This window comes from Brachionichthys hirsutus, chromosome 11 (assembly GCF_040956055.1).
Source record: "Brachionichthys hirsutus isolate HB-005 chromosome 11, CSIRO-AGI_Bhir_v1, whole genome shotgun sequence".
In the NCBI taxonomy this organism is placed as follows: Eukaryota; Metazoa; Chordata; class Actinopteri; order Lophiiformes; family Brachionichthyidae; genus Brachionichthys; species Brachionichthys hirsutus.
In genome coordinates this window covers 8,397,832-8,423,554 of record NC_090907.1, presented here as the reverse complement: position 1 = coordinate 8,423,554, position 25,723 = coordinate 8,397,832, and the positions used below count along the sequence as shown (strand labels likewise).

General features: G+C 41.1%; 2 protein-coding genes across 2 annotated transcripts in view; both read right to left on the bottom strand.

The window, feature by feature from the left end:
* The window catches only part of nbeab (neurobeachin b), a 143,968-nt gene extending 133,876 nt beyond the window's left edge, over window positions 1-10,092 (bottom strand). The window contains 1 exon segment of the mRNA XM_068745474.1: window positions 9,937-10,092. Coding sequence (XP_068601575.1) covers window positions 9,937-10,092 — 156 coding nt within the window.
* Window positions 10,093-12,874: 2,782 nt separating this feature from the next.
* The window catches only part of stard13b (StAR related lipid transfer domain containing 13b), a 47,636-nt gene continuing 34,787 nt past the window's right edge, over window positions 12,875-25,723 (bottom strand). The window contains 16 exon segments of the mRNA XM_068745099.1: window positions 12,875-13,581; window positions 13,746-13,922; window positions 14,024-14,241; window positions 14,382-14,603; window positions 14,722-14,836; window positions 15,226-15,439; window positions 15,535-15,733; window positions 15,937-16,096; window positions 16,352-16,522; window positions 16,636-17,975; window positions 18,486-18,549; window positions 19,802-19,887; window positions 20,271-20,318; window positions 20,320-20,406; window positions 20,408-20,427; window positions 20,637-20,708. Of these exon segments, the coding sequence (XP_068601200.1) occupies window positions 13,464-13,581; window positions 13,746-13,922; window positions 14,024-14,241; window positions 14,382-14,603; window positions 14,722-14,836; window positions 15,226-15,439; window positions 15,535-15,733; window positions 15,937-16,096; window positions 16,352-16,522; window positions 16,636-17,975; window positions 18,486-18,549; window positions 19,802-19,887; window positions 20,271-20,318; window positions 20,320-20,406; window positions 20,408-20,427; window positions 20,637-20,708 (3,311 nt within the window). The 3' untranslated portion in view covers window positions 12,875-13,463.

The following is a 25,723-nucleotide window of genomic DNA, read 5'->3' as shown; positions in this document are numbered from 1 at the left end:
GCCCTAACATTTCATAAACTCAAGAATTATCTATGCCCACAAGCCCATCATAACTCCGAGTCATCGTTAAATGAGTACGTCATTAAGTGGGGACCAGCTGTGTCTAAAGATACAATTTAAGGACAGTACTCAAATTGATTGTACTTCACCATTTATTAAAATTTGGAAATACGATTTTGTTTTATCTTTATGGCAAATGTATATCAGCTATACATTTAATAGTTATAGGTCTTCTTGACTTCAAAGAATCAGCATCAACATCTGCCATTGCAAAACATATTGATAAACTCTGTAAAATCCACAGGAGGAAGGAGAGGAATGTGATCAAACCTGCCTCTGAACATCACGACAGACAGACGAAGATGAAAGAAAAGCAACAGCATTCATATCATCAGAAGCAGGTTCAATCAAAACAATGACGCCCATCTATCTCTCTGTTGTTGAAACAGCCGTTATAATACAACTTTTGAATTCTATGCAACAAGCCTCCCAATAAAGTAGCAGCTTCCAACAGATTGGCAGCGTAATCTGTGGATTACAATGTCTCCCACAGTGTAATCTGCTCACTTTGCTTTTCCCTTCAATTCCTTTTCCATAGCCTACCTCCCCTCCACACACACACAACACGCTGGTCTACGAATGCAGGGGCCCGTCCTACCTCTTTCTGTTTCTATCTCTGTGTGTCATTTCTGTTAACTTTCTTTGTCAGCAGTATGTTTTATAACGTCTTGGGAAAATAGCTTTTTTGGACTTTTTTTTCCCCACCTGTAATTGAGTTTTAACAACAGGCGAACTGTACATGGTTGAGGGTTGCTGTTAATCATGCGGATGAATCAAAGCAATCAAAACCAACATGGTACCAAATGACATCAGTTCCACACTGGAGCAGAAGCTTAAAACAATAGCACAAGTAGAACAATCTTAAACAGGAGGAACACAACACAATACATTATTTCTATTTACTCTTTTGTCAGTGGATGGGAGGAGGAGAATCAGGGACAACTGTCTACTAGTTCCAAGGGCTCCCCAGGAAGAGCAATGATAATTTATTTGTATTATAATAACAATAATGACTCTGAAGTTGTCATTATTATTTTTATTGATCCTGGTGTATATCAGGTATACTGTATTTTTGTTTCTACGGATCCATGCGTGGACGGCGCTGAACATAATCCTAAATTCAATTCAGGTGCAGGAGCGCACACACCTGAAAGCTAATTCTCTCCAGTGCAGCTTCAAAGAGGCCTGTGAAATCAGACCTTTTGTAGATGCATTAAACTTGAACAATTTTATAAGGAGCTCAATCATGTTGAACTCCATTTGCAGAGGACGGAGAGCAGAGAGCCTCTCTTTAAACGAGGAACATATTAGGACAGCAAAGTCACGACTATGTGGCTTTGAGTAATAGACAGAGCTGTATGAATGATAACAACCACTTTCAGGATTGTAGCCTCAGGAGCATTTCCTACTGTTATTCTCAAAGACGAATTTGGCTAATCTTGGCTACACTGTGAACACATTGCTTTTATAAAGTGCAAGCACAGTTGCCACTTGGACTTATAGAAGCTTTCCTCTTTTGCCCTGGAGAAGTGAATGATAAGGCTGACGTGAACTTTGCATCACATTCCCTAGACTCTATTTGCAACTTTGTGTGTTGAAACTACAGCCTTTCAAAAGCCCCCCAAAAACCCTGCACAGCCATAACCTGCCATGTTCATCCGGAGAGGATTTCTGAAACGTGACCACTGCAATACTTTAATTATTATTTTTTAATAAAGGGAAAGACTATTTTCTCTGTCATGGTCATTTTAACATTAAAACCCCATTTATGTATCCAAAAGTCAGTTCAAAATACACATAAACTCTGATTCAGTTTTACGTTTCATGATTGACGTATAAAGACACCAAGAATAATTTATAACTTTTTTATGTTGATCCAGATTATCATGTGGATGGTGTAAATCCAATTACGAGTTATTTTCTAGTTTTGAGTGAATGCAAAGCTAAACATTATCAGGACAGGGTGGAGGTACAAATGACATGCTTGAATATAACCAGGAATTGGAAACACCCGAGCTGTACAGGAACAATATATAGGAAAATATATATTTTATAGATTGATTGCACCAACCATTATCAAAACTGCCTTCTCAGGAGAGCTAGATGAACACAGCGCTGGGGTCCGTGTCATCGAGAGGCAACATGGCAGTGAAAATGAAGTGCAAATGAAAACATATTTGAAACAGAGCCATCCCATCAATGACAGGCTTGTCAAGCATAATGTAGATATCTGTATTCACATCATTAACTGTCTAGTGGCTTGTGTGCCACTGAGAATTATAAATCCGTCACTTATTGTAATATGGAGCCAAGATTCCTTGTGTTGCAGCTACATGAGCAACGTGGGCTTGTTGTGTCTCTGGCTGAGATGGAAAGAGAACAAGTCCATCTTCCCATTGGGGGGCTATGGTATGACAACTAACATGTACTGAAGTACCTGTGTTTTGTTGCAGAGTACACAGAACAAAGATTTATGTTGTAGTACAGAGAAAAGACAGGTCTGGCCCTTCATTCCCTGCCTTGGGAAAACATGACAACAAGAGCTTACAAACATGGATCCTTCCATGACTTCAGTGATAAACTATGCTGCCAGAGAGCTACAACTGCATATCGGGAAGTAGAGAGCCCAGCGCTGACGGCTGTCAGTCATCAGCCTCTGAGCTCTACACTGCAGCAACATCTTGATTTGAAGAGGATCGGCATGTACGCTGCCAGTGAAGGAGCGCAGCCTCAGATTAAGTCACGGAAGAGAGGATCTTTCATTTCAACTCACTCAACTGTTGTGCGTTTGAAATTGTGCCAGCACATGACTATTTTACTATTTAAGTTTTAAGAACAGGGGGATATCAGTGGGCAGCAGCAAGCTAAGCTCTTAACTATCTCTCTGAAAGATAAAAATGTATTAGAGCATCAATTTCAACTTCAAATATAATATACAAAAAGTGTCTTGTAGTATAAACCAGAGCATAACTGGTATAGTGTTTTATTTCAAAATAGTCAGAACAGAAGTAGACACAGGAAGGCTAATAATCTCAATAGTCTGCAGCATAACAGATTTAAAAAGAGATGCAATCAATGAGGTTGACTGGTGCCAAAGTTAAATAGATAACAAAGACAAATACCTCCTAAATATATTTGTTGGGTTTCACTACTGAAGGATGGAGACAATTCAAAGATGAAATACATCATATGGTGTTTTCTTTGCTGACCGTTTTTGTTGGTTTAATTTTTTTCTAGTGTTATAGTTCATCAACAGGTTTTCCGGCTTCCGTCACCAGTTACATATAAATTATGTGATGTTTTATATGTCAAAGACAACTGTATTACAGACTGATTGTGAGGAACAGGGCCTCAGATTTTATTTACACCTGCACCATCTCGTCATTCTGCCTTTGCTACAGCTGTACTGTGAATGCTTTGCTGCAGTATACAGATGTCACCTTGACCAGTGCGTACCGGTAATATGAGTTGAGATGCAGCTCTTCTCCATAGAAATAAGCAAGTGTGTATAGGGGCCTCCTCCCTATGGTGTACACACATATTAGCACCCATCCTGGGATTAGTGCGACTGCCCCACCCGGCAGCACTCGGGAGTAAGCACAGCCGCTACCGGCGATCTAACACATTTCTCCTGCTGCAAACAGGTCTAGTTTTTATAATGGCTCATTGGCTAATCAAGGCTAAGTAAAGCTAACAATATGCTGCATGTATCCTATTGTCCAATGGTGGTTACAATTATGTTGTTGGGAATAGAATGTTTTCTCTGTGAGAGACTGAGAAATAGAATCACATCCAAATCACGCAAATTCTTACTGTTCTTTTGAGAATAACCTGAGAGTAACTTGGCCAGAAACCTTTAAACCTCTAATATAAATAATACTTTCTTTAATCAAATGAGCTGTTAAATACAGATAGGGGGGGGGGGTCGTTTCTGTAGATAGACTGAAAACCAGTGAGTTAACGGATATGAAATGAATGAGGTCACAAGCATGAAGAGCCTTTAGCTATCTAGTGCATGTGCATAAACAGGTGTTGTTGCTACACCCTGCCTGAAGTGACAGCAGTGAGGAAGAATATGCTGCATGTTTGGAAGAATTTATCAAGCTTTATGAAATGCCATTCACTTTGTGTCAGTGGGATTTTGCACATTGTCCTCCTACTGCAGTACAAAAACATGTTCATAACAAAAACTTCCAGAAAGAGATTATGCCCCTGGTAAAAACTAGCGCACTAAGCTGGGAGTTGCATTTCAGAATGCACTCGGTCACAAATGCTGTGGGATAAGATACCATCAGCATCCCTCTGGAGTCAGAGGGATGCGCACAGCAGGAGAAGATTAAGGACGGGGAAAACAGTGAAATTAGATCCATGGCCTTTTCCAAGGTGTCTGACATATCTCTTTAGCATTTCCAAAAAGCAACGACTGTTTTCTATCGGTGAATCAACAGCGCTTCAACCCTGCAGTCAGGACAATAACAGTTTAAAGTACCTGGAGATACTCACTGATGATTATAAATATTACAATGCAACTGTAGTTCAACAGCAAATAGAGGTAAAAAAAAAAAAAAAAAAAAACATCTGCAGGCCTGGCAGTGTACAGCATTTTTTTTTTTTTTTTTTTTTAAATCAGTCCTTCATTTTGCCCTTGGCTGAAGGTGAGAAAATACATTAGCATACTCCCTGAATCAATCAACACTTCAGGTAAATCACTGATAAACAAACACAATTGCACAGAATTAGAATTTAAATTTCCCCTGAAATCCAAAGACGGTTATCTTAAAGTAGATCAGAAGGAACTGCTCTTGGCAGAAATTGGAAGGCTTAGCAAAGAATGAACTTTACTGAGGAAGCACAAATTTATCATAGTCTACCCTCTACAATGCATGTGATTAAAACATGAAAACACAAAAGGCTTAGTAAAGGACATGACAATGAATACCACTGGTCTTGTTGAATCATTTAATTATCCTACCAGGTGGAGCACGGAGAATATTAAGCACTGTCTCAGGTACATTAACAGCAAGAATGTGATAATCAGCTGGTCTGTGCAGGTCAATTCACTTTTTCTCGATATTAAATATAGCGCAGTGCACACTGTTATAGACCAGTAACAGATCAGGACATCATTTCAGCTGGAGGTTGGGATAGGTAATACTTCACTTTCAGATCAATAACAGTTTTTTTTGGAATGATGTCCAACGAGTTTTACTTAGATCAAAATAACTAGCATTTTTCATCTCAACCTGAAGCTGAAAGAAAATCTAACAATGATACAGGTCAACAATAAAGACTATATATAAAGAATATATCAGGATCAGCGTGACATAGAAAACAAATGTGGGGGAAAAGTGTGTTAGTAGGGTGACAAAGTTCTACAAAATGTACCGGGGCCTAGAAGTGGTATTGATCCAGCAATGAGCAAAGTGTGCAATTGACTCAAATGCAGCAGAGGGCCCCTTACAATGTAAGAAAGTAGCTTACACATCGATTCCACTGGGTAAGGCTGTACCATACAATCAGTATTCACTCCTGGCTTAAGTGACTCTTCAGAAGTTGTGTGTATTTGTCGGCTCTGATCGGTGATGGATACACATCTGGGAGGGCAAGATAAATTTACTCTTTACTGTTTTCCAGCTAATTTGTGATGTTGAATGTAACACAAGAATAAATCACAACAGCACATTCATACTGGCAAAGGGTAAATAATGTATTTCCCTTTGTTTAAAAAGCACAACAGACGCAAAAAGACTTGAGCGTGAAAGACAACCTTCACAAAGCAGTCAACTAGCGGTAAATGAAAACATTCATTTGTTAATGATATACAATAAACTTGTAAATTTCCACCAGACTAAAAGATACCCGTTGGTTTTAAACTAATAAAACCCCGTGGATGAATAAAGAAATAAAAGGATGAGCACAGAGGTGCCAAAAAAATAATTTCACCAAGGTCTGATCAGAGGGCGGACGGATTAAAGAGCAAACTTATCTAAACAAAACAACACTACAATAAATGTGGGTAAATTATTTACAATAATGTAATAAATAAAGACAGGCCAATATCCCTGTGGAAGGCCACTCAGTGTCGGTGGGACCCTGAAAACAACGGCACACCACCTTTGTTTTAAAAGCAGACCTTGGGACGACGAGCAGTGTTGATCTAAGAGGCAAGATGAGCGAAGAGGACTCATAATGGACTTTAAACGTTGAGAGGAGAGACCGAGAATATAATTTACAACCCTTTCGTGATGTTGTGCTATAATTCGGGTCTTAACTACAAAACCTTCCATTAATCCATCAGCTTCACTTATAAACACATAATTTCGACTATGAAACAACTTCAGAAAGACTTTGTTGCATTCACAAGGTGTGTCAGACACAGTGACCACATCACTGCAGACACAAAAGAAATAGGGAACGACAATTGAAGCTAAACGAACCGAAACAAACAACAATAACACTGCATGTTGACTTAGGATGGCTTATTCATTAATTTTCTTGTTTGTGTTCCGTTTCCTGCAGGAAAGATAATGCATTTGTTCAGGCTGTTGTGATGGCAAAGTGACAAAAGTGCAAATGAACTTGAAGCTGCTTCTGGAAGAGTTGGTTGTAACTGTATTCAAAGGAAGCAAGCAATGTGTGGTATATGTGGGCAGAGCGCACAATAGAGGAACATGAACCAAATGCAATATGAAGAGAGCCGCATACCCAGACGAGCCAAATCGGCTTTGTCTCAACCCACAGTGTCTGTATTATAATGTGTTCCAGTGAAGCTAAGGACAAAGGAGGAAGATACATATTTTCCTCTGCAAAAGTAGAGTGTTCTTGTATGTGTTTTACAAAATTAAATGATCAAATAAAAAATGTCCCTTACCATTTATAACAGTCTTGGCCAAATGCCGTTCTCAGCTTGGATGTTATTCAGCAGATTAGCAGATCAAAATCAGGGTGTTACCCATGATTTAGCCAACAACATCAGTAAAAATACTTTCTTCCATAAGTCGCCAAAGGTTGTTCAGTTCTATTGAGGGTAGGAACGGAGATCGACCGATAAATGGAGCTTCGCCTTTCGGCTCAGCTTCCGCGTCACCATGACGGTGAAGAGAGCGCAGACATAGGGACGCACAAATGCATGTGCACGCACATCTCATGCACATTTGATGCACCATTTCTTCCAGACTTGTTTCAGGATTATATGCCCTTTAATATGTAGTTCATATCACGCTTAAATATTTCTGTACATTAATCCCAGCGTAAAAGCGCATCAGTCCACTCCTGCAGTATCCCTTCTTCCTCTCAGTGGATTTACACCAGGGGTGGGCAAACTTTTTGACTCGCGGGCCACAATAGGTTCTAAAATTTGACAGGGGGGCCGGACCAAGAACAGATGGATGGAGTATTTGTGTGAGCTAATATAAATGACACGTGAAAGCAAATGCATTAAAGGATTTGTCCTTTTACAGGTAGCATTACAGGGAAAAGGTCAAATGAATGAGGTTTAATTATAATACAATTTTGTTTAATGATATGATTGGACAAGCTTGGCGGGCCGGATTAAAAAGACCAACGGGCCGCATATGGCCCCCGGGCCTGGGTTTGCCCATGCCTGATTTACACAATCAACAATTTCAAAACTCCAATTGGTATCAATATCTGTCAACTGCGGCCCCCACTCTACCGGTGTTTGGCTTTACTTCTTTTTGAGACACACACACACACAAAGTATGTGACAAACTACCAAGATAACTGCTGGGGCTCCTAACGGAAGCTCTGCTGAGACACATTTGGACCAGTTGATTCTAATATGAACCGGCAGATGTGGACAGTGTTTCAGTGACTGCAGAAATGTTTGGACATATTTCTAGAAGTGTCTTGATGTTTCCACAGATTTGTATTATTTGGAAACAGAAATACTACAATCCAGGGAAGGGGTATAAAATTCAAAGAATAAAAAAAGACTGAATCAAACACGTTTAATACGTGTGGTCAGCTGAGCCAGTGATGTATTCTTTAAATCACTTCATTAAACATACATTCTAGTAGAGCTCTTAGAGTCTTATGTGCAGGTGATCAAAGTAGCTGATGGTTTAGAATGAAGAATAATAATGAAACTCAATCGACAATTTTTTTACACTTCAGGAACAAGGAATTAACCTGACGACCTAATAAAAAAAAAAACACAAGGTATTGATACATACAATTCCATGGCCATGCAACTAAAGCCTTTATAATAGGAGCACATGCAGATGGGATTATCGGTACACATCTTAGGGTTCTGGGGCACAATCATTTAATGGTTTCTCTTTTATCTGAAACTTTTCTGTCTTGGCAGTTCAACTACAACTTCAGTGAAATAGCCAACAGAGGAAAAAAGCAGAACAAGATTTTCATTGTAGACTTTAAGAAGGGGAGTTTCTGCACACAAGTTGCTCCTTAGAGAAGGAGGGAAATGTAATTTCATTAATCAAGCGGACCCTCATGTGAGAATTACTGACGCATCCTTCAACATCTTCAGAACCTCTTCAGACTTAAATGAATCTTACCCATCCTACATCCTGAAGGCTTGTTTGCGCGACACCCTCATCCCAGACTTGTGTGAATACTCGTGCATATTTTGTGATGGAATTCAGAAGGCCAGACAAGTAAACTAATAACTACTGTCATCTGGTTCAACGTTCATTGCATTATATGTGGTATGTATGGACATCATATGGATCAAGGTAAGGAGCTCAATGTCAATGAAACATGTAAAGCACTCTGTGTTGCAAATAAGGTCACGCAAAGAAATACTTTTGAATGTATGACTGGAGAAGCAAAGAGCAAAGGTGGCCTTCAATAATTACAAATAATAAAATGGGGGGAAAAAATAAAGAGTCTATTATCAGGACAATCATTGTTGAACCAAATCGAAATCGGTGCCGAGCACTTTTTATTCCCCGAGCAAATTCCCTGAGAAAAGAAAAGCTCGAGACTCCTCCAGCCATTGCAGAACCACTCGCATGTCTGAACATGCCAAGGGCTGCAATTTGTCCTGCTCCACAAAGTGAACTTCTCTTGTGCCAGAACATTTTATAATTAATCTCCAGTGTGCCAACAAAGAGAGGTAAAGGCAAACAAACTCGTTCAGATGGTCAAAGCAACTTTGCTGTAGCTGCCTCTATCTTTCCATATACGTGTCGTCATGTGGAGACACATGCAGACTGTCATTGGCCTATCCTGGTGTGACAATGTGCCCATATCCATCATCTACAGCTGACTTTTAGGTAGACTATAACTATTCCACAGTTAATTATGAAAAACAATAACTCCAGACAAAATACTTCATGGATTACTATGGAGCTGGGAATGTTGATCATTTAACCCCACAAGGTTTCAAAAAAAAAAAAAAAAGTAAAAAAGGTTCAAGGCAAGAAAATTCAGCCTCTTTATGTTGCTGAGCCACTAAACCCAGACAAGTTATTGAACTCTCTACTTAGAGCTGCTCGAGCCTCGTCCATTCAATCATTTGGCATGTTGTGAAGACCTTCAGCTCTGGAGCCCTAATCTCTCCTCCTCTTCCTACACACAGCAGCCCTGCTTTTGTTCATCACACCGACTCCCGGAGGTTCACGTGAACCCGGATCGTCCGTCTAAACGGTCTTTCCTATGAGTATCCAGTCATCACTCAGCGCGCCTGGTCTGTGAACATGTTCAATGTTTACTTCTGTTTATTCAGGCAGGCGCTGCAGGGAAAGCACGTTATTGTAAATAAATAGTTATTATTAATTAAAATGGGTTTGTTTTGCCAACAACACTCCCGTCATTTATTTTTGGACAGCATTTAGAATTTGGGAACAAGGTCCGGTCACAGAGAGAAAGAGCGCAAAGATGTTTGCTCACCAGATTCAGCACCGTCTCAACCACATCCCTGTTGTTCACCTCTCCGACCCGGATCAGTCCGGAGAGAACTGCGAATTTCATTTGGATATTCCGGATTGGAACCGACGGATCGATAAACCCAGACGGGAGGAGGACTGAAGAAATTCCGGACATCATCGTCAGCAGCGTCTCATCAGCGGCAGCGGACGCGGCAGCCGCCTGCTGCCGGTGACCCGCTGGGGGTTGTCGGTTCGACACCGAGCCCGGCATCGTCACCGGTCTCTCGCTTGTCATTTCCACTCAAACCGGCTGTCTCCGGTGGCGAGTTACACGCTCACCACTTGGGAACTGAATCACCGCAAAAATAAACGAAAATAAATAAATAAACACTATAAAACAAAACAAGAACAAATCACTGTCAGTAAACAGAGTGACCCGAGAGTGACTGAGCCCGTTAACGGAGCCGCGCCGACCTGCGCCGTGTTCACGACTCCGAGCGTCTCCGCCGGGCGCTCACTCGGATGCGCGTGTCCGTCTCCGCGCTCCCGCCCCCTGCCTGCGGCTCCAGCCCGCACGGCTGCGCTGATGGCGCAGGTGCGGAGCGGGAGACTGGCCACCGGGAGGCCGCGTCCGTGCGCTGCCCACCAGAAAGGTGTGCGCAGCGGAGAATGTGAGCGTTACAGTAAAATATAACTTTTACAACGGTTTTATTTGATTCCATTGCTGTGTATATATCTTGTTGTTTTTAACGATTTTTGTATTTCGTTTGATGTTCTTCTGCGTGCCTTAAACCATGGGTCTTCACACAATTCCGTTATGTTGGCACAATGGCAATAAAGAATGTTGAATCTTGAACAGAGAGGAAAGGTAGCCCGTAGGATTATTTTACCATGCATTAGCATTGAAGCTTAGCTGTTGTCAAACTAAACTAATCTGACCAACGTGGAATTTTACCTCAGCATTTTCTCCATTTACTTATAATGGAGGCTTTTAAAAATAATAATAACATGTAAAAGATGCATTCAGTTCACTCACCAAAAATCACAGTCATAAAGGGTCCGATATGCACCATCATGCAAAATGTTCTCTGGAGTCTGTATCTGATCCAGAATGAGGTCAGTAAAAACTCCTACATTTTAACATTAAACTCCATTTGTGAGGGTTGCTATGGTGCCTTTTGCTGCAGGTTGATTCCTGCCCTGCACAGCTGCTGAGGCATCGCTGAACTGAACGAGACGCACCTGTTACACATCTCACCTAATCAGCTCCTGCCTCTTTCCACCCGCCTCTCTGGACAGTTCTCTGCCAGAATATCCTCCCTGTTTCGTCAGTATTTTCAGGCTCTCCTGTTCTGTGTATCATCCCGTATTCCCTAGTTCTGTCTTTAATGCCTAAGGAAAGAGAGTTGAAATCGGGTAAAGTTTCACAACAAAACAATTTTGTTTTTGGATAGCTTCAATAATGCTATGGATCTAGATGCAGAAGAAACCACGATTACTGGAAGTGTGCTTTTCGTGAATAACTTCTAAGCTAATAATAATAATAATAATATATTAAATGTAAATCCAATTGCTAAAGGTTTGGGTTTTTTTTGTAATGTTAAGGAATCTAAAAATATAGATAAAATAAATGTAGGGCCATTATGTTTGTGAAAATCACAATATAGGGAGACTGAGATGCTTGGTGTGAGTGCAGACATCCACCTCCACCAAAGAACAACATTTGACGCAGAGAGATAGAGTCATTTTATTTGTAATATACAAACACAAACAATGTGCCTGCACAGATGTAAATGTTGGACTTCACAGTTTGCTCCTACACTGATGAGGCTGTGAGGCACAGAGGTGACCCTGGATCAGCATCTATACAAAGTAATACAACAAAGCCTATTACAGTGAAATTCATTCCCTCAGTCAACAAAGCCTTTTTCCTGTGCTCCTGGTGAGTTACTATAGGGCAGGGGTGGGCAAACTTTTTGACTTGCGGGCCACAATAGGTTCTAAAATTTGACAGATGGGCCGGACCAAGAACGGATGGATGGAGTATTTGTGTGAGCTAATATAAATGACACATGAAAGCTATTGCATTAAATGATTTGGCCTTTTACAGGTAGCATTACAGGGAAAAGGTCAAATGAATGAGGCTTAATTATAATGCGATTTTATTTAATGATATAATTTGGACAAGTTTGGCGGGCCGGATTAAAAAGATCAACGGGCCGCATATGGCCCCCGGGCCTGGGTTTGCCCATGCCTGCTATAGGGTCTACTTGTTGTCACATCGGACTTGTTGAACTGAATTGTAGAATTTGAAGCATGGAAGGAGTGCAAATACATGAATTGTCTGACAATAATAATAAATAAATAAAAAGTCCTGGTTTGCAGCCATTACTGTTATCAAACCATATATAAATTATTTCTGTATATTAAATATAAAGTGGATATCTTCTCACCATTACAATCCATTGACATTGATTCAAGATAGTGATGGAAAAAAATTACTTTATATCACTAATGAAATAACATGTAGACTTAGTTCAGACGAATGTTCAGTTCTGATAGGAAAGAACCACCTAATGGACAAAAATGACCTGGCGCTGTCTTATATGATCAACTTTAAGCTTCTTCCTTTCCATACAACTTGTATGAAAAGGCCAGAACAAACCACGCCTTTCATTTATGCTTAATTTCCAAACACTGTTATGTTTGAATTTAACTGTATTCGCAAAATCAAATAAGGCTTAAAACCATAGGAGCCTGAACGGTCATGTGGTTCACCTGAACGGCCAGTAGAGGTCAATCTCACCACAGAGAAGAGCAAGCGTTTTCAGTGCAAGTCGGTGCATTTGAGGAGTAATCTGATTGTGAAGGTAAATGTTAAGCACAGAAGCATTCAAATTTTTTCCCAATAGTTTTATTTAAAAAATGATATCTCTTGTACTTGGCTGCACAATCCAGTACCTTTAAGCAGGTATGATCAAGTCAAACCTTAAGTCATTCTTTTCACAACCATTAGAGGTCAAAGTTGAATAAAATTACACTAATTCTGAAAGGGCGATATTAAAGCAAAGTAAAACCAGCTTACAATACATACCATACCATTGTACCATACATTCTAGTAGAATGGGAAATTGACAAAGAAAGAATCAATATATAGAATATTAACATATGCACTATTAATCCTGTCGCATATATAAATATATACATCTGGTTTGCATATACACTCATATATACAGTGGGTCTGAATCATAATAGCTTTGAATCTGAAATTAATAATATATACATGCTTCCCAGAAGCGCTTAGGAGCTTGAATGTCCTAGACATTGTAGATTTGAGCACCAGTAATACAATATTATTAAAAAATAATAATTATAATAATCCTAGTTCTTAGGACATTGGCAGGATGATTCATTTCCTATTGAGCAATTAAGATCAGCACCTATATGATGGCCTCTTTTTAATTGTGTAACAACAGATGAGCTTAAATTGACTCAAAGGCTCATGGCTTGACATCAAAGCTGATCAGACACAACCAGCAAAAAAAAGTTTCAGATTTTGGTCTCTGGACCATCTGCAATTATAGGCTGAAAGGAGTTTCGAATCCGGGCCGCTTCGGCAGCACAAAGATGACCAAAGGCTTTGTTGTACCAATCAGGAGTTCTTCCCCTGAAATCAAAATAATATATTTGCATAAATACCAAACAATGAACTATTTATGAACTAATTATGTGAAAATACATTAGCAAAAATGAAGTCATTATATGTGTAAGAAAACCTTTTCTAGAAGATAAGGTGATTAAATATTATCAGCATATATTTGTGGGGCTTACTTTAGGTCCACTCTGCAGATGTGAGTTAGTCTGGACTTCCCTGAGCCGCAGGGCTCAAGCAGGTAGTTGGACTCGAGGACTATAGCTCGTACGCTTCCAGCAGGAGGACAGTGCTCATGCTCTATGGAAACAGAAATCAGGGAGCAGGCACCTTTGGGCAAGTCTGTCCTCCATGACCTTAAATGAACAGAGATAATTAAAACGCATGCTTTGAGATAAAATAATTACGGCTACTTCCAAAAACAATACACTGCTTTTTTTTTTAAATTGCCACTCACCTGAGAACCACAAAATCCCTGCTGGGATGAGGGGCCATGCGGTTGAGGACATACTGAAACACCTCTGTCTGCTTGTCCAATGTCTCACATGCCTTCCACTGCAGTAGATCCACATCCCACAGATGGCGCTCTCGTAGTACACGGTTCAACACCACCGATGGGGGCGCTTCTACCTCCACAGAGACACGCCACCGTCTCAAAGGGTTCCCATCTCCAACCTGGATGAGACACATGATAGTTTACTGCATCAGTGATGCTCTGTTAATGCCTTCATAATTTGAAGGTGATAAATTATATTGAGGTTATAGTTTGACAATTTTATGTATGATGCAATAACACATTCACTCCAACTACCAACCTTTTTATAACAGAGCTCTGTGTTATCAGAGCTGCTGCAGGACATCCAGTATTTGGACTTTTCCCTCGCCTCTTTAAGCAGATTCTGAAGTCCCCCTTCCATATGTGTTTGGTACGTCCCGTCATCTTCTTTGAGCGGTTTGATCAGCTCGCCAATTGTTGGTGCATGCAAGTCAGCCTCAACGTAAGAATTACGAGACTGAGTAACCATTTCATGAGGGATCTAATGGGTATATAAAAGCATCAGGTAAGACGTAGAGTAAATATGCACAGAGGGTGGCATGTGGGCATTGCAGCTGGTCTTGATAACCTTGCATCATCTCAACTATGGGATCAAGTACCTCAAAGAGGCGGTTGCACTCCATGATCATATGAGCGAGGCCCTGTGCTGCTGCCAAATTTTCATTCAGGTCCTTCTGGTCTGGTCTGCCGGTGGCGTATTTCTTTTGCATAGCCCTATGGATTGTAAGAAGAAGAAAAAAAAGCTGTCAGGCCAAAAGAGTAACACCGTCAAAATCCCCCACCAAATGCAGTATATGAAGCCTTCCTTCTCTCCAAAGGAAATTCTTCAGATCCTTTTCAAAACAAATTCAACATGGTAAATTAGAGAGCTTTGTTTGTACACAGCAAGACCTCGTAAAACGCTCAGCTTTAAAAAACGGGTCCAGAGAGAGAGAGTGATGTACTATGCCCCCAAGGGCTGAGAAAAACCCAGCCATTTTATGTCTCTTTAAGGACTCACAGAAGAGGACAAGCATGCTTGAGTGAATATAACTCATGCATGTCTCCTTCATTTATTTCATAGGTGGGCAACTATAACACTGGAGCCATGAAAAAAAACCTACCTTGGTGAGAGATTGTCTTTCTTGAGGATGTTGAGATGAAAAAGGGAAGGAGCCAGACACACGGCGATGTTCATGGGTGTCATCTGGTTCTCCTCCACTGACGAGGTGACATCACTGAGGAAACAGAGCAGTGTCTGCAGCACCTCTCGGTTTTCATCAGACATCAGCATGATAGCTGCCTGGACAGCTTGCAGCCTCTGGTCCTTTGGTACATCTGAACAATAGAAAAATTGTGTTTTACAAACAGTGATAGACTAGAACTGTAACCTTACAGGACAAAAGATGAGCAAAGGGAGATTTATTTCTTACATTGGTAGATGTGAAGGAAGGTCTCCCCGAGCTTGCTGGTGAGTAGGGGCTCAGGGAGATCCCTGAAGAATTGCTTCACCATGTCAGCGACGTCATAGGCTGACTGATCCTCATAGATCACATTGTCTGGAGAGTTCTCGTTCATCTGCCTAAGAGCTTGAATTCGAGACTTCACCCCTGACTTACGAAAGAGACCCACCTGGAAGCAAAACCCCAGTTTCAAAGTTCACTTGTCATGTTACCACATCTCTTTGTATTGTTATTATACTACTCTTGTATCTTTCTTCGTTGTGTACTGAACCCTTACAACACCTTGCACATTAGATAAACCCAACCGGTTTTTGCATCACATTTGAAAATGCAAGTCATACGCAGCCTCAGAGGATGAGTATTGAGGCTGACCTGGTCAAGACACTGGCTCCTCAGGTACCGCAGGGCCTGCTGCAAGCCAAGGGGCAGTGGTTGCCCGGAACGCTGCACATGCACTATGAGAGGCACGCCAAACACATTCTTATCCTTGTAGTCAGGTACCTTCATTCTCTTCATAAACTTGGGCACAGACCTAAGAGAGACATGAACATAAAATATTTGACATCTTGTGCTCTTGGCTGTACAACGGCTTGATATGAGATAGAACTAGCAGGTTTTAATGCAACAGGAACTCTGATTAATTCAGTAAGACAACCATGCCCATTAGTGCTAATATAATATTTTTTACTAATTGAGGTTCAAAGAATTGTAATGATTTTCTGTTCGACTAGTTGAGAGAATCTGAAGTCACAGTCACAAATTACTTGGAAGTCAAAATGAAACTAACCATGTCCAGCCATGCTTGTTGGTCATGGAGTACTTCTCCATGATTGCAGTGAGACGCAGCAGAGAAAACTTCTGTAGCAAGCTCAGCTGGCCTGCTGACTGGTTGGTAATCTGCAGGGAAGCCACTGAGCGACTTAGGCGATTAGCTATCTGAAAGCTGGGCCATCTCAACCTGACAGCATCATAAATGATATGACAAAAGAAAAAAGCACTTTTGTTTTGGTCGGCAGAAGAATTGAAGTATTTTTTTAATGTCCGTGCGGTCATGAGTTCCATGATCCTTACCGATTTGGTCTTGTGAGTGAAGCGCCTACTCCTGAGTCTCTCCTTTCCCCGAGCCTTGTAGATTCTGTCTCCGAGAGTGATATTCTGTCTCTGTCCTCATAACTAGGTAGGGTCTGGCTTTCTGACACAGAATTTCCCTCAAAGTCCAATGTGATTTGACTGGAGGACTGACCGACACTATCTCCTCTCGCCTGTGCCAGCCCTTCTCCAACAGGCAACGCATTCTTGCACCAGTGATCCACTATCTGCTGCAGACCACTAACATGTGATAAGATATCATCTAAATGAGGAAACAAGTCCTCTTTCTCCAGGTCTATGAGGTCTCCGGTGCTGGCGTACAGGTGCGAGCCGGGCACATTGTCATACACGCTGATGCGGCTGCCTCTGCTGCAGTACTGGGTGACAGGCCTTGGGTCCTTACTGCATGAAATCAGTGGAGTGTCCAGGTGCATGCTACCAGTGTGCCAGTTGATCGAGGTCCCGATCGTTGGGGACAGGCTCTCGATGGACAGTGCTTTGGGGAAGGTTCCTGGCTTGTGGTCGTTGGGAATGTGGACCACCAAGTCTTCATAGGAACAAAATTCATTCTTACGGTTTTGTTCTACAACTTTATTCATCTGGGTGCCTGAGAAGATATCCATGTCCTCCAGATACATGCCACTGCGCTTGTGATCAGCATGGTGAGGCTTACGGTCTTTCATGCTGGGTGTGCTGACGGCGCTGCTAGAATGGCTGCTACCCTCACTACTGGATTGGGACAGTGGAACTGTGTTGCATGGTATCTCTGGAGCCACACTATCTCCATTTAGGATCTCGACACAATGCAATGTCGTCAGAGCCTGGGCCTCCTGCTGGAGCACTGGGGAGCTGATGACCAATGTCTTATGACCCCTTCCTCTGGAGCGCAGAGTCTCCATTCTCTTCAGGAAGTCTTTGGCACGGATACGGCCCGTCTTGCCCTGCTTATCAGGTAATGAGCCGTAGTGACCAATTTCTTTGGGGATGTGCGGCATAGTGAGAGGAGTCGAGTCCGGCATCGCCACGGAATCCGAGCAGGTGCGATTGGAGCAGTCAGAGTCCTCTGTGCTGCGGCCTCTATGACCGCTGCCTCCACTGCTCTCACTGTGCAAAGAAGAGACCTCCGGCTCGCTGAGGTCTGTCAAAACACTCTCACTGCTGGTGGTGGTTTTCAGAGGTACACCGTCCCCAGAGGGCTGACCCTCCCTGTGGGTTTCCAGCAAACAGTCAATGTCTTGTAACCTGGACCAGCGGCGACTGCTCCACTCAAAGGTCCATTTGTCACTGATAGCAAACAGGTCTTCTTCATCGGAGTCTTCACTCTGGGGGAAAATGGACTGTGTTACATCAGTTATGCTAAATTATTCAATTTGTTTTGCTTAATCTTGTTTGTTGAGCTAAATGTTTCTCTTACAAAACATTTTCAGAACGGCTTGATTTAATAATGATTATCATTCAATTTAGATCATGAAGTATTTATTATCATGCACATATTGTGCTTATTTGTCAAATTGCAAGTCAGATTTTTTTTTTAATGGATAAAGCGGCCAAGAAAATTACTGAATTAATTTAAAAAAAGAATGATCTTAAATTGTTATTGCATGAATGTTTACATTCATGCAATAACAATTTAAGATCATTCTTTTTTAAACAGCAAACATTAATGAGGAAGTTCACCATAGCTAGAGGAAGGGATCTGTGTAGAAATATTCACGTTATATCTGAAAAATGAAGCAATTGACTTGAAAACATCCATACAAAATATTAGCAAAAGTTTACTCAATAGAGTAAGTGTTATCAGAATTTCAAAATAATCTGGAGTTTAATATTACTTTTTTCTTCGGAAGGTTCACTTCAAGTTTCATAGAGGCACACTTGTTCAAGGTGTTGAGTCGCCTGAAAGAAAAATGGCAGGAGTATGAAAACGGTCCTGAACAGATGGAAACCAGAATACTTTCCTACTGAGCTCTCTAGAAATAAACCCGTTCTGTTTGCTATTTAAATGTTAAGTGGATCCACCTCTGGTCTGGAAGTACAGACGCAAAGGGAAATTCAGTGTATCCCTGCCACAATTTCCTAAATGGAATGAATGCTCTTTTCTGTTTGCCTCAGTATTGGATCGAAGCGATTAAAAGCTTGTGTGTTGTAGACTGAAGAGCGGGTCAAATAATTAAGCATTAAGCAGGAATGAGAATGAAATACATGAAATATCTATCAGTTCCAGTTTGACCAAAGAGGTCGCAGTATGTGGTTGAGAAATTCTCGCCCACTGGACTGTAGTGACGTAACCAACAAGCTATGCTTATGTTACCATGCGATGCTGGGAAGTCATGGGTAAAATCACGCTGGAGGTGGAACTGTTTCCAATTATCTTCACTTTATCCCGGGGCTACTTTGGAATTTAGATGAGTTGTTTTAGGGCTGCTTGAGTCACAGTATATTGAGCTGTGAGGGGCAACCCTCGTGCTCCCTCTGCTTCCCTTGGAATGGTTGCCATGGTTACTGTGATGACTGAAGCCTTGTTTTCATCTGAGCTTGATCGTGTGCATGGGCAGTGTTGCCTTAGAAGGGAGGGATGTGCAGCCACCATTTGTTAATATACTTTGTGTATATTTATTATCTGCATAATGTCTAAGTAATCCAATTGTCTCAGTTTGACTTTACGACCACACTGGGCCTGTTTTTTTTTCAAGACGTGTTTTTATGACATATCAGAAATTGAGAATCAAGTGTACGACAGTTTCTGCCGTCTCACCCACGATGTCTACCAAGAGGAAATCGTCTCTTCCTACTCCTCATTTACAGAATCATGACGCAGCTTAATATACTTACGGTAATTTAACATGGGGCGACTTACGACCAAATCGGTTTAGGAAAAACCCCTCAGAACAATTGTGGTTGTAAGTCGACGACCCCCTGTATTCCAAACCTTCAAAACAATATTAAGTATTTTAATTCATTGATTGAGTAAACTATATAAATGTCTTCTTCATTCAACTTTCTTATTTGTCTTTCTTTATTATTAATATTCAGGACAAGAAAACCGAAATGACATGATACAATGCATGATGTCATACTTTTAAAATCCAGAGGCGTGATTTGGCATGGATGCATAATTAACTCACAAACATCCACAGTGTCAATCTACCTGCATAGAGGTTCCACAAGATCTTTGTCCAGGAAGTCGTGATCTCTTTTCACAGGAGTGATGTCTATGGGGAACTGGGAATCTGAAGACATTAAAGAGAAGTTAACTTTTTATTTTATTTTTAAACAGAAGGATCACAGAATTCTCGGAGCTCAACAAGGCTCAGCCTGTTAAGAGTCAGACATTCACATACGGTAGGCTTTCAAACATGGATTTTTCATTGTTAATTCACCCAGCTTCAGAACAGAAATTCAGGTTATTGCCTGCTATTACTTTGCCCCCCAAAGCCATTATCACATTATGCACATTGATTGAGCTTTTTTACAGCTCGGCACAAAATGGCAGGAAACAGATATACAATAATAATAATATCTGGCCTCAGTGGAAAGGAGCAGAGCAACTTTAGGCTGTGATAACCCATGACTTCAGTCTTAAAGCACAGAAGACACATTTAAGTAGTCACAATAGCTTGGAAAAGATCAGATCTGAAAAGCAGCTGATGTTCTGCTTGTTTTGTGGGTGTCTTGGCATCTGGCTGGAGCCATAGCTCCAAGGCTTCCTGGGGCTGGTTGTGTAAATGAGGCTCACTTATGTAGCCCATGAAAAGCATGGTTCTGTGTAGAGTGCTGGGAACAAGGGTGACAGACCAGATAATACTGTGTACTATTTTATAGCCATCTTAAAAAGCTGCATTAAAGTGTTTTTCCCCCTACAACCATTTTTGGTTTAAACTCTTTTTGTTGGTGTGGGACTCATTCGTTTCTAGCTTTTACCCATAAACATTTCCACTCTCTGTGATGAATGTGTGTGGGAGGTTAGTGAGTGCTTTTATTACCTTCAAAGAGCTGAGCATACTGGGGAAATCCTGCTGCCCGCAGCCAGTCACATGCCTCCTTCGCCTCGATTTCTGAAACACAAGAATATGTGTGGTTTAAAAAGGGGATTCAAATTGAAACTAAACTAAATTGGGGGATTTTTCATTAAAAAAAAAAAGAGAAAAAAAAAAACACAAGCATCAACCCAAGCAGTGAAAACATGCCACACTTGGTAGCCTGAAAACACAACAGTCTTAAGGGGTGGAGAGATGGAGATTGTTCTCAACCTGAAACCTGTCTCGTTCTCCAAGAAAGCATGGATGTGTTATAAGGTATCACAGCTCACTCACATGAAACCAGATATATCCATCTGTTATGTTGTTGTTGAGACAAAATCATTTATTATAGAAACAAAATGAAACATTTTGTTAAAACAGGAAAAAAGAAAGTGCCACCATATATTTTAAGCATATATATAAAGGCCACAAATTAAATAATAGAACATCAATACAATAGAATGATGATCAGAGCTGTCTGTAATGACTTTGTCTTGTTCCAACGAATCTACTTTATGATTAATAAATGACCCCAGCAGGAGGATGATGCTGATAAACTGCAGAACAGAGGTATATCGGCAGGTGTTTAGAAATGCTGGTGGCGAGGACAGGAAACAAACCGTTGGCACCTTTTCATTAATGCTAAGAGAGTTGAGTGTCATTTGCCACCTCAGTGACAGAGAGAGCTACAATAACCAGCCAGCCAGTTTACAGAGTGAGAAAAACTATTTACCGGTACTCAAATTGCATTAATAAAGAATACGAGAGCGACCAGCAAGAGCAACATCAGCCCAAAACGGTTCATTTGGATCTAATATTTCTATAACCAATAAATGCTTAAAGTCAATTATTCAACATATTTGCATTACTAAAAAAGAAAAATCACAATTCCTGTGTGATAAGTGACATAATTATAAATATTTCACATATGTTTTAAAAGGACACACATTTAACCTAAATGTTCTTACCAGCTCCAAAGCCTCTTTTATAACAGACACACGCCTAATGGACTTCCTGCTGCCTCCTTCCTCTTGTTATACCTAGCTCTGGCTTCCCTCACATTTAAATGCAGACAAAGCACAAACTGTGAAATGTAATGACAAACAGCTCAGCCATCACACATCCCCAGTCCCAGTCCCAACCTGCTGTCTGCAGCTTTCACACTAAAGCTGAAACTTGAGCCGAGGTCATTCATCATCAGCAACAGTAAAACTTGCAAAGGCGATACGGAGATCACCGGTTTTCCCAGAATAAACTCACCCCCCGATGCCTCACATCTGTGTCACAGAGAAATCAATGAAATGCGACTTTGGTCTTCAGAGTGACCAACAACTGAATAAATATTAACAGTTCCCAGTGTCCTTGGATGAAAATCCTCTACTGTTAACGCCATTAACCAGCCGTTGAGTCAACATGTGTTTGCAGCCAGTTTGCTGCTCTCACCTGCATCACGGGGTGCTATAAGCTTTCTGTTCATCCAGGACTTCCCCTCACACTTGGACAATATCGGACATGAATTATTCCACTGCGGCATGCAACTTCAAATGCAACGAGAGCTCTGCCAGGGCCCCTCGTGTCCCATAGCTGCAGGTTGGACCACTGGAAGCGAGTAACATGAGTTGGGAATTCCTCTCCGTTTGCCATTCTGTAACATGATGCCAAGACATTCTGTCCTCTCATTCTCTCCCTAAGGAAATCTCTTGTGGATAAAAGGCTGGATGGGCATCATGCCAACGAATGAGAACTTATGTTTGCTCTCCACGACCTACAGCTCTCAAACTGTGTACAGTATAAAATTACAGGGTCACAAAGAGATGAAATCCAGTCTGTTTGAGACACAATCTCCAGAATGTTAAAAGCCATGTACTTAAATGCCTACGGCAAGGCCATTACAATTTACTTCGTGCAACACTCAGGATGGAGAACACCGATTATGTAATTCATTGATATGGCATGTTTCAAAGTGCCACAGTGTCTCAGCACACACAAACACTGACAAAATTATGACAGTTCTATAGGGTTGGTAACATTCTAGGATTTTATGATATGCATCTGTTTGACCTTTTCCTTTCACAACTTTTTTGGAGGAAAAAAAAGCAAAACAGCAAAACATACCAGATTCATTCAATTCGAGCAAATTCCGAATAAAACCAAGCCATCATCCCTGAAGCGCGGGCCTGATAATGCCTCCTCTCCAAAAGCCTTCAATTAACAAATAACGCTACAGCTTACTTCCAGCAATTTATTGTGTACTTACGGGATATCTTCATCATATAGCCAAGAGAGGTTTGTATATCCCTCAGGAATTAAAGACAGTCTCTCAACATGTCAGAGCATCTTCATTCCCACGCTGCACCACATTCCTGCTCTCTCTCTCTGAACACAGCTTGCAGCTCCAGCTCAGATCCACATCTCTGTCCTTCCCCTCTCTCTTTCCATCCAGCCCCATGCAACATGTGCCCGTTCCAGCACTAAATCTCTCCTTTAAACTACCCCTCTCTGTCTGGCTGCCGAACATTCACCCCCTCTCCGCCCCCTCGCTCAGCTTCTTGTCCCCGACCCGCCTACCCAGCGCTGCCCACGACAACTCTTTGACGCCTCACTCGGCAGGTTTTTGGCAGACATCTGAGGACTCCTTCTGGATTGAGTAACTCTTCTTGTATTTGAAGACCCAGCTTTTAAACATGAATAATTTACAAGGAAATATGTATTTGTTTCTAGCCAGACATCAGCAGTTGCAGCTTCTAAAAGTTTCATCAAAAAGAGTTAAAAACGGTGGGAAATTTTTAATTTAAACAAACAAGAGAGGATCATGTTTTTATGGAGTCCAGATGTTATTCGAGAAGGTCGACAAAATAGTAAAAACACACTAAGCTGGGGGAAAACCATGACATAAATTGTCAGCAATCAGCAGCAGTGAATCATGCTGAGGCAAGACTGTGTGCAAACATCACCAGTGATGTATTGGTTTGTTTCACCTCTGTCTTTTTGTCTGAAGCTGTCAATGAAGTGGATTGTATCGTCTGAGACAGTGATTCTGCTGCACTTGCCACTAAACAACAAAATCTGAAATCTGAAAAGATCTCCTTCGTCGCTAATAGATCAAAGAAATCATGCACAAAAGCAAACCTATTCACAATCACACATAAAATGATAAGGCTGACATGTTTTTTATGGAAAGAATCATTCACAATCACAACAATAAAAGCCTTAAAAAAGCCATTCTACTTTCTCCCTCCCTAAAATTTCCAAAATAAATGAATTTATCTCAAATATTTACGAGACAATTTTCATTGTGAACAGTGTAAATTGAAAAGACAAAAAATATTAAACAAATTTACTAAAATGACATAATAAAACATTCACATCATTCAAATCAGAGAGAACACATTGGGCAGAGAAAATTAACAAAGGGGAGTCAATAGTTATTTAATCATGTGATATTCTTAAATATGATATGCTACAGTTTCCTTACTTGGCACTGTGTGTTTAATAGTGACCGGAGATTTATTTCCATCAGTAAACCATGCTTTTCTGTTTTATCCATTTAACAGCCCAATTTCAAATTATTATTTTTTTTATAAAAGGTGAGATCACAGATATTTATGATGTATGAGGAAAATCTATTAGTTTATGTGTGGATAGAATGACCAGCACCTTCCATTGGTGGAGTTTGGCATGACTCTATGATTACATAAGGAAATTCATCCAAGTCAAACTAAAATTCCATATGTCGTCCACTTCTTCTGCGCCAGTCACTTCCTGATTCTGCCATTTCCTCTTGTAAAATGCTACACTGACCCACTGAGGCCAAGACCGGGTTCCAAAAACAGACAGGATGACGTACACAGTCTACTTTAGTCATCTCAACACGTTCAACAATAAATAGACTTGGTGTGTCGGCTCTAAGAGAAAGCACTTGAAAGGAAACCCTGACTTAATGCCCGTTCCTCCTCCCACAAGCACGGCTGTTGAGACAACTGAATGAATCAGCCAGTCAAAGATATCAGTCAAAAAAACACAGACAAAAATAAGAATTCAAGAGCAGACTGGTTGGGCGAGAGGTGTCACCCTGCCAGGAGGCATGGCGGAGAGGCCTTGCTTCTGCTTTATGATGCTCACTGCACACAGACGCCCACTCACACACAGTCAGCCCTACTGTAAAAATAAGACGAGACAAGCAGCCAGGGGAAATACGCTGCCCCCTCTTAAGTCTGACCAGGAACCGTGACATCTGATGGCTCATGTTTAAAATAGCCAAACATTTCCTTTGTTCTAACTGTTTACAATTGTGCATAGGGATGAAGACTGGAAGCACATACGATGATGAGGAACAAGATGGACAAAGAATGTGAATGAGTTCATGTCTGTGTCAGATTCTGGAAATGATCGAGGTGGATAATAAAAAAACAGAACTCCTGACTTTTGGGAGCAGCTTTAAATTAACATTGATACAACTTCAGTTTTCACATCAGCAACAAGCCTGCTAGATGATGGGACAAAGAACAATAGCCACATCTAAGGGATTATCTGTCTGCGAGGGTGAGTAACAACACAGTGTCTGTGGATGTGACTTCCTTATTTGATTCTCTGCAGTGTGTGAACTGGCTGGCTCCGCAGGTAATTACAGACAGCCGCCGCTGAATCACCCGCCGGCTTTCAGCCACCTCACTCCTTCCTGAGGAGCACATGGGAGTTCTGTCATCCTGCGGTCCACATGGGTGCAGGCTTAAAAATGGACAGGGCTGTGTTGCCAAGACAACAAAATAACGTATCAAATCCTGGTCATGTTTTATCCCTCTGGTCCCTGGCGACGTGTAGAGAATTCCTCTCAGTGGACCACAGGTCTCATGGAATAAGAGGATATACAAACCAAGAAAAGACATAATTTCTTCCTATACATAACAAGAACTCCAGCACAAACCGTACTGCAGGAGGAACCAGGGAGGCGCTAGCATTCTGATCCTGTGTAAGTCTTTAAATACGACAGTTCAAACATGGCCTTATTCTGATTTCTTTTTCATCTTTTATCTCAGATTGAAGACTCATAG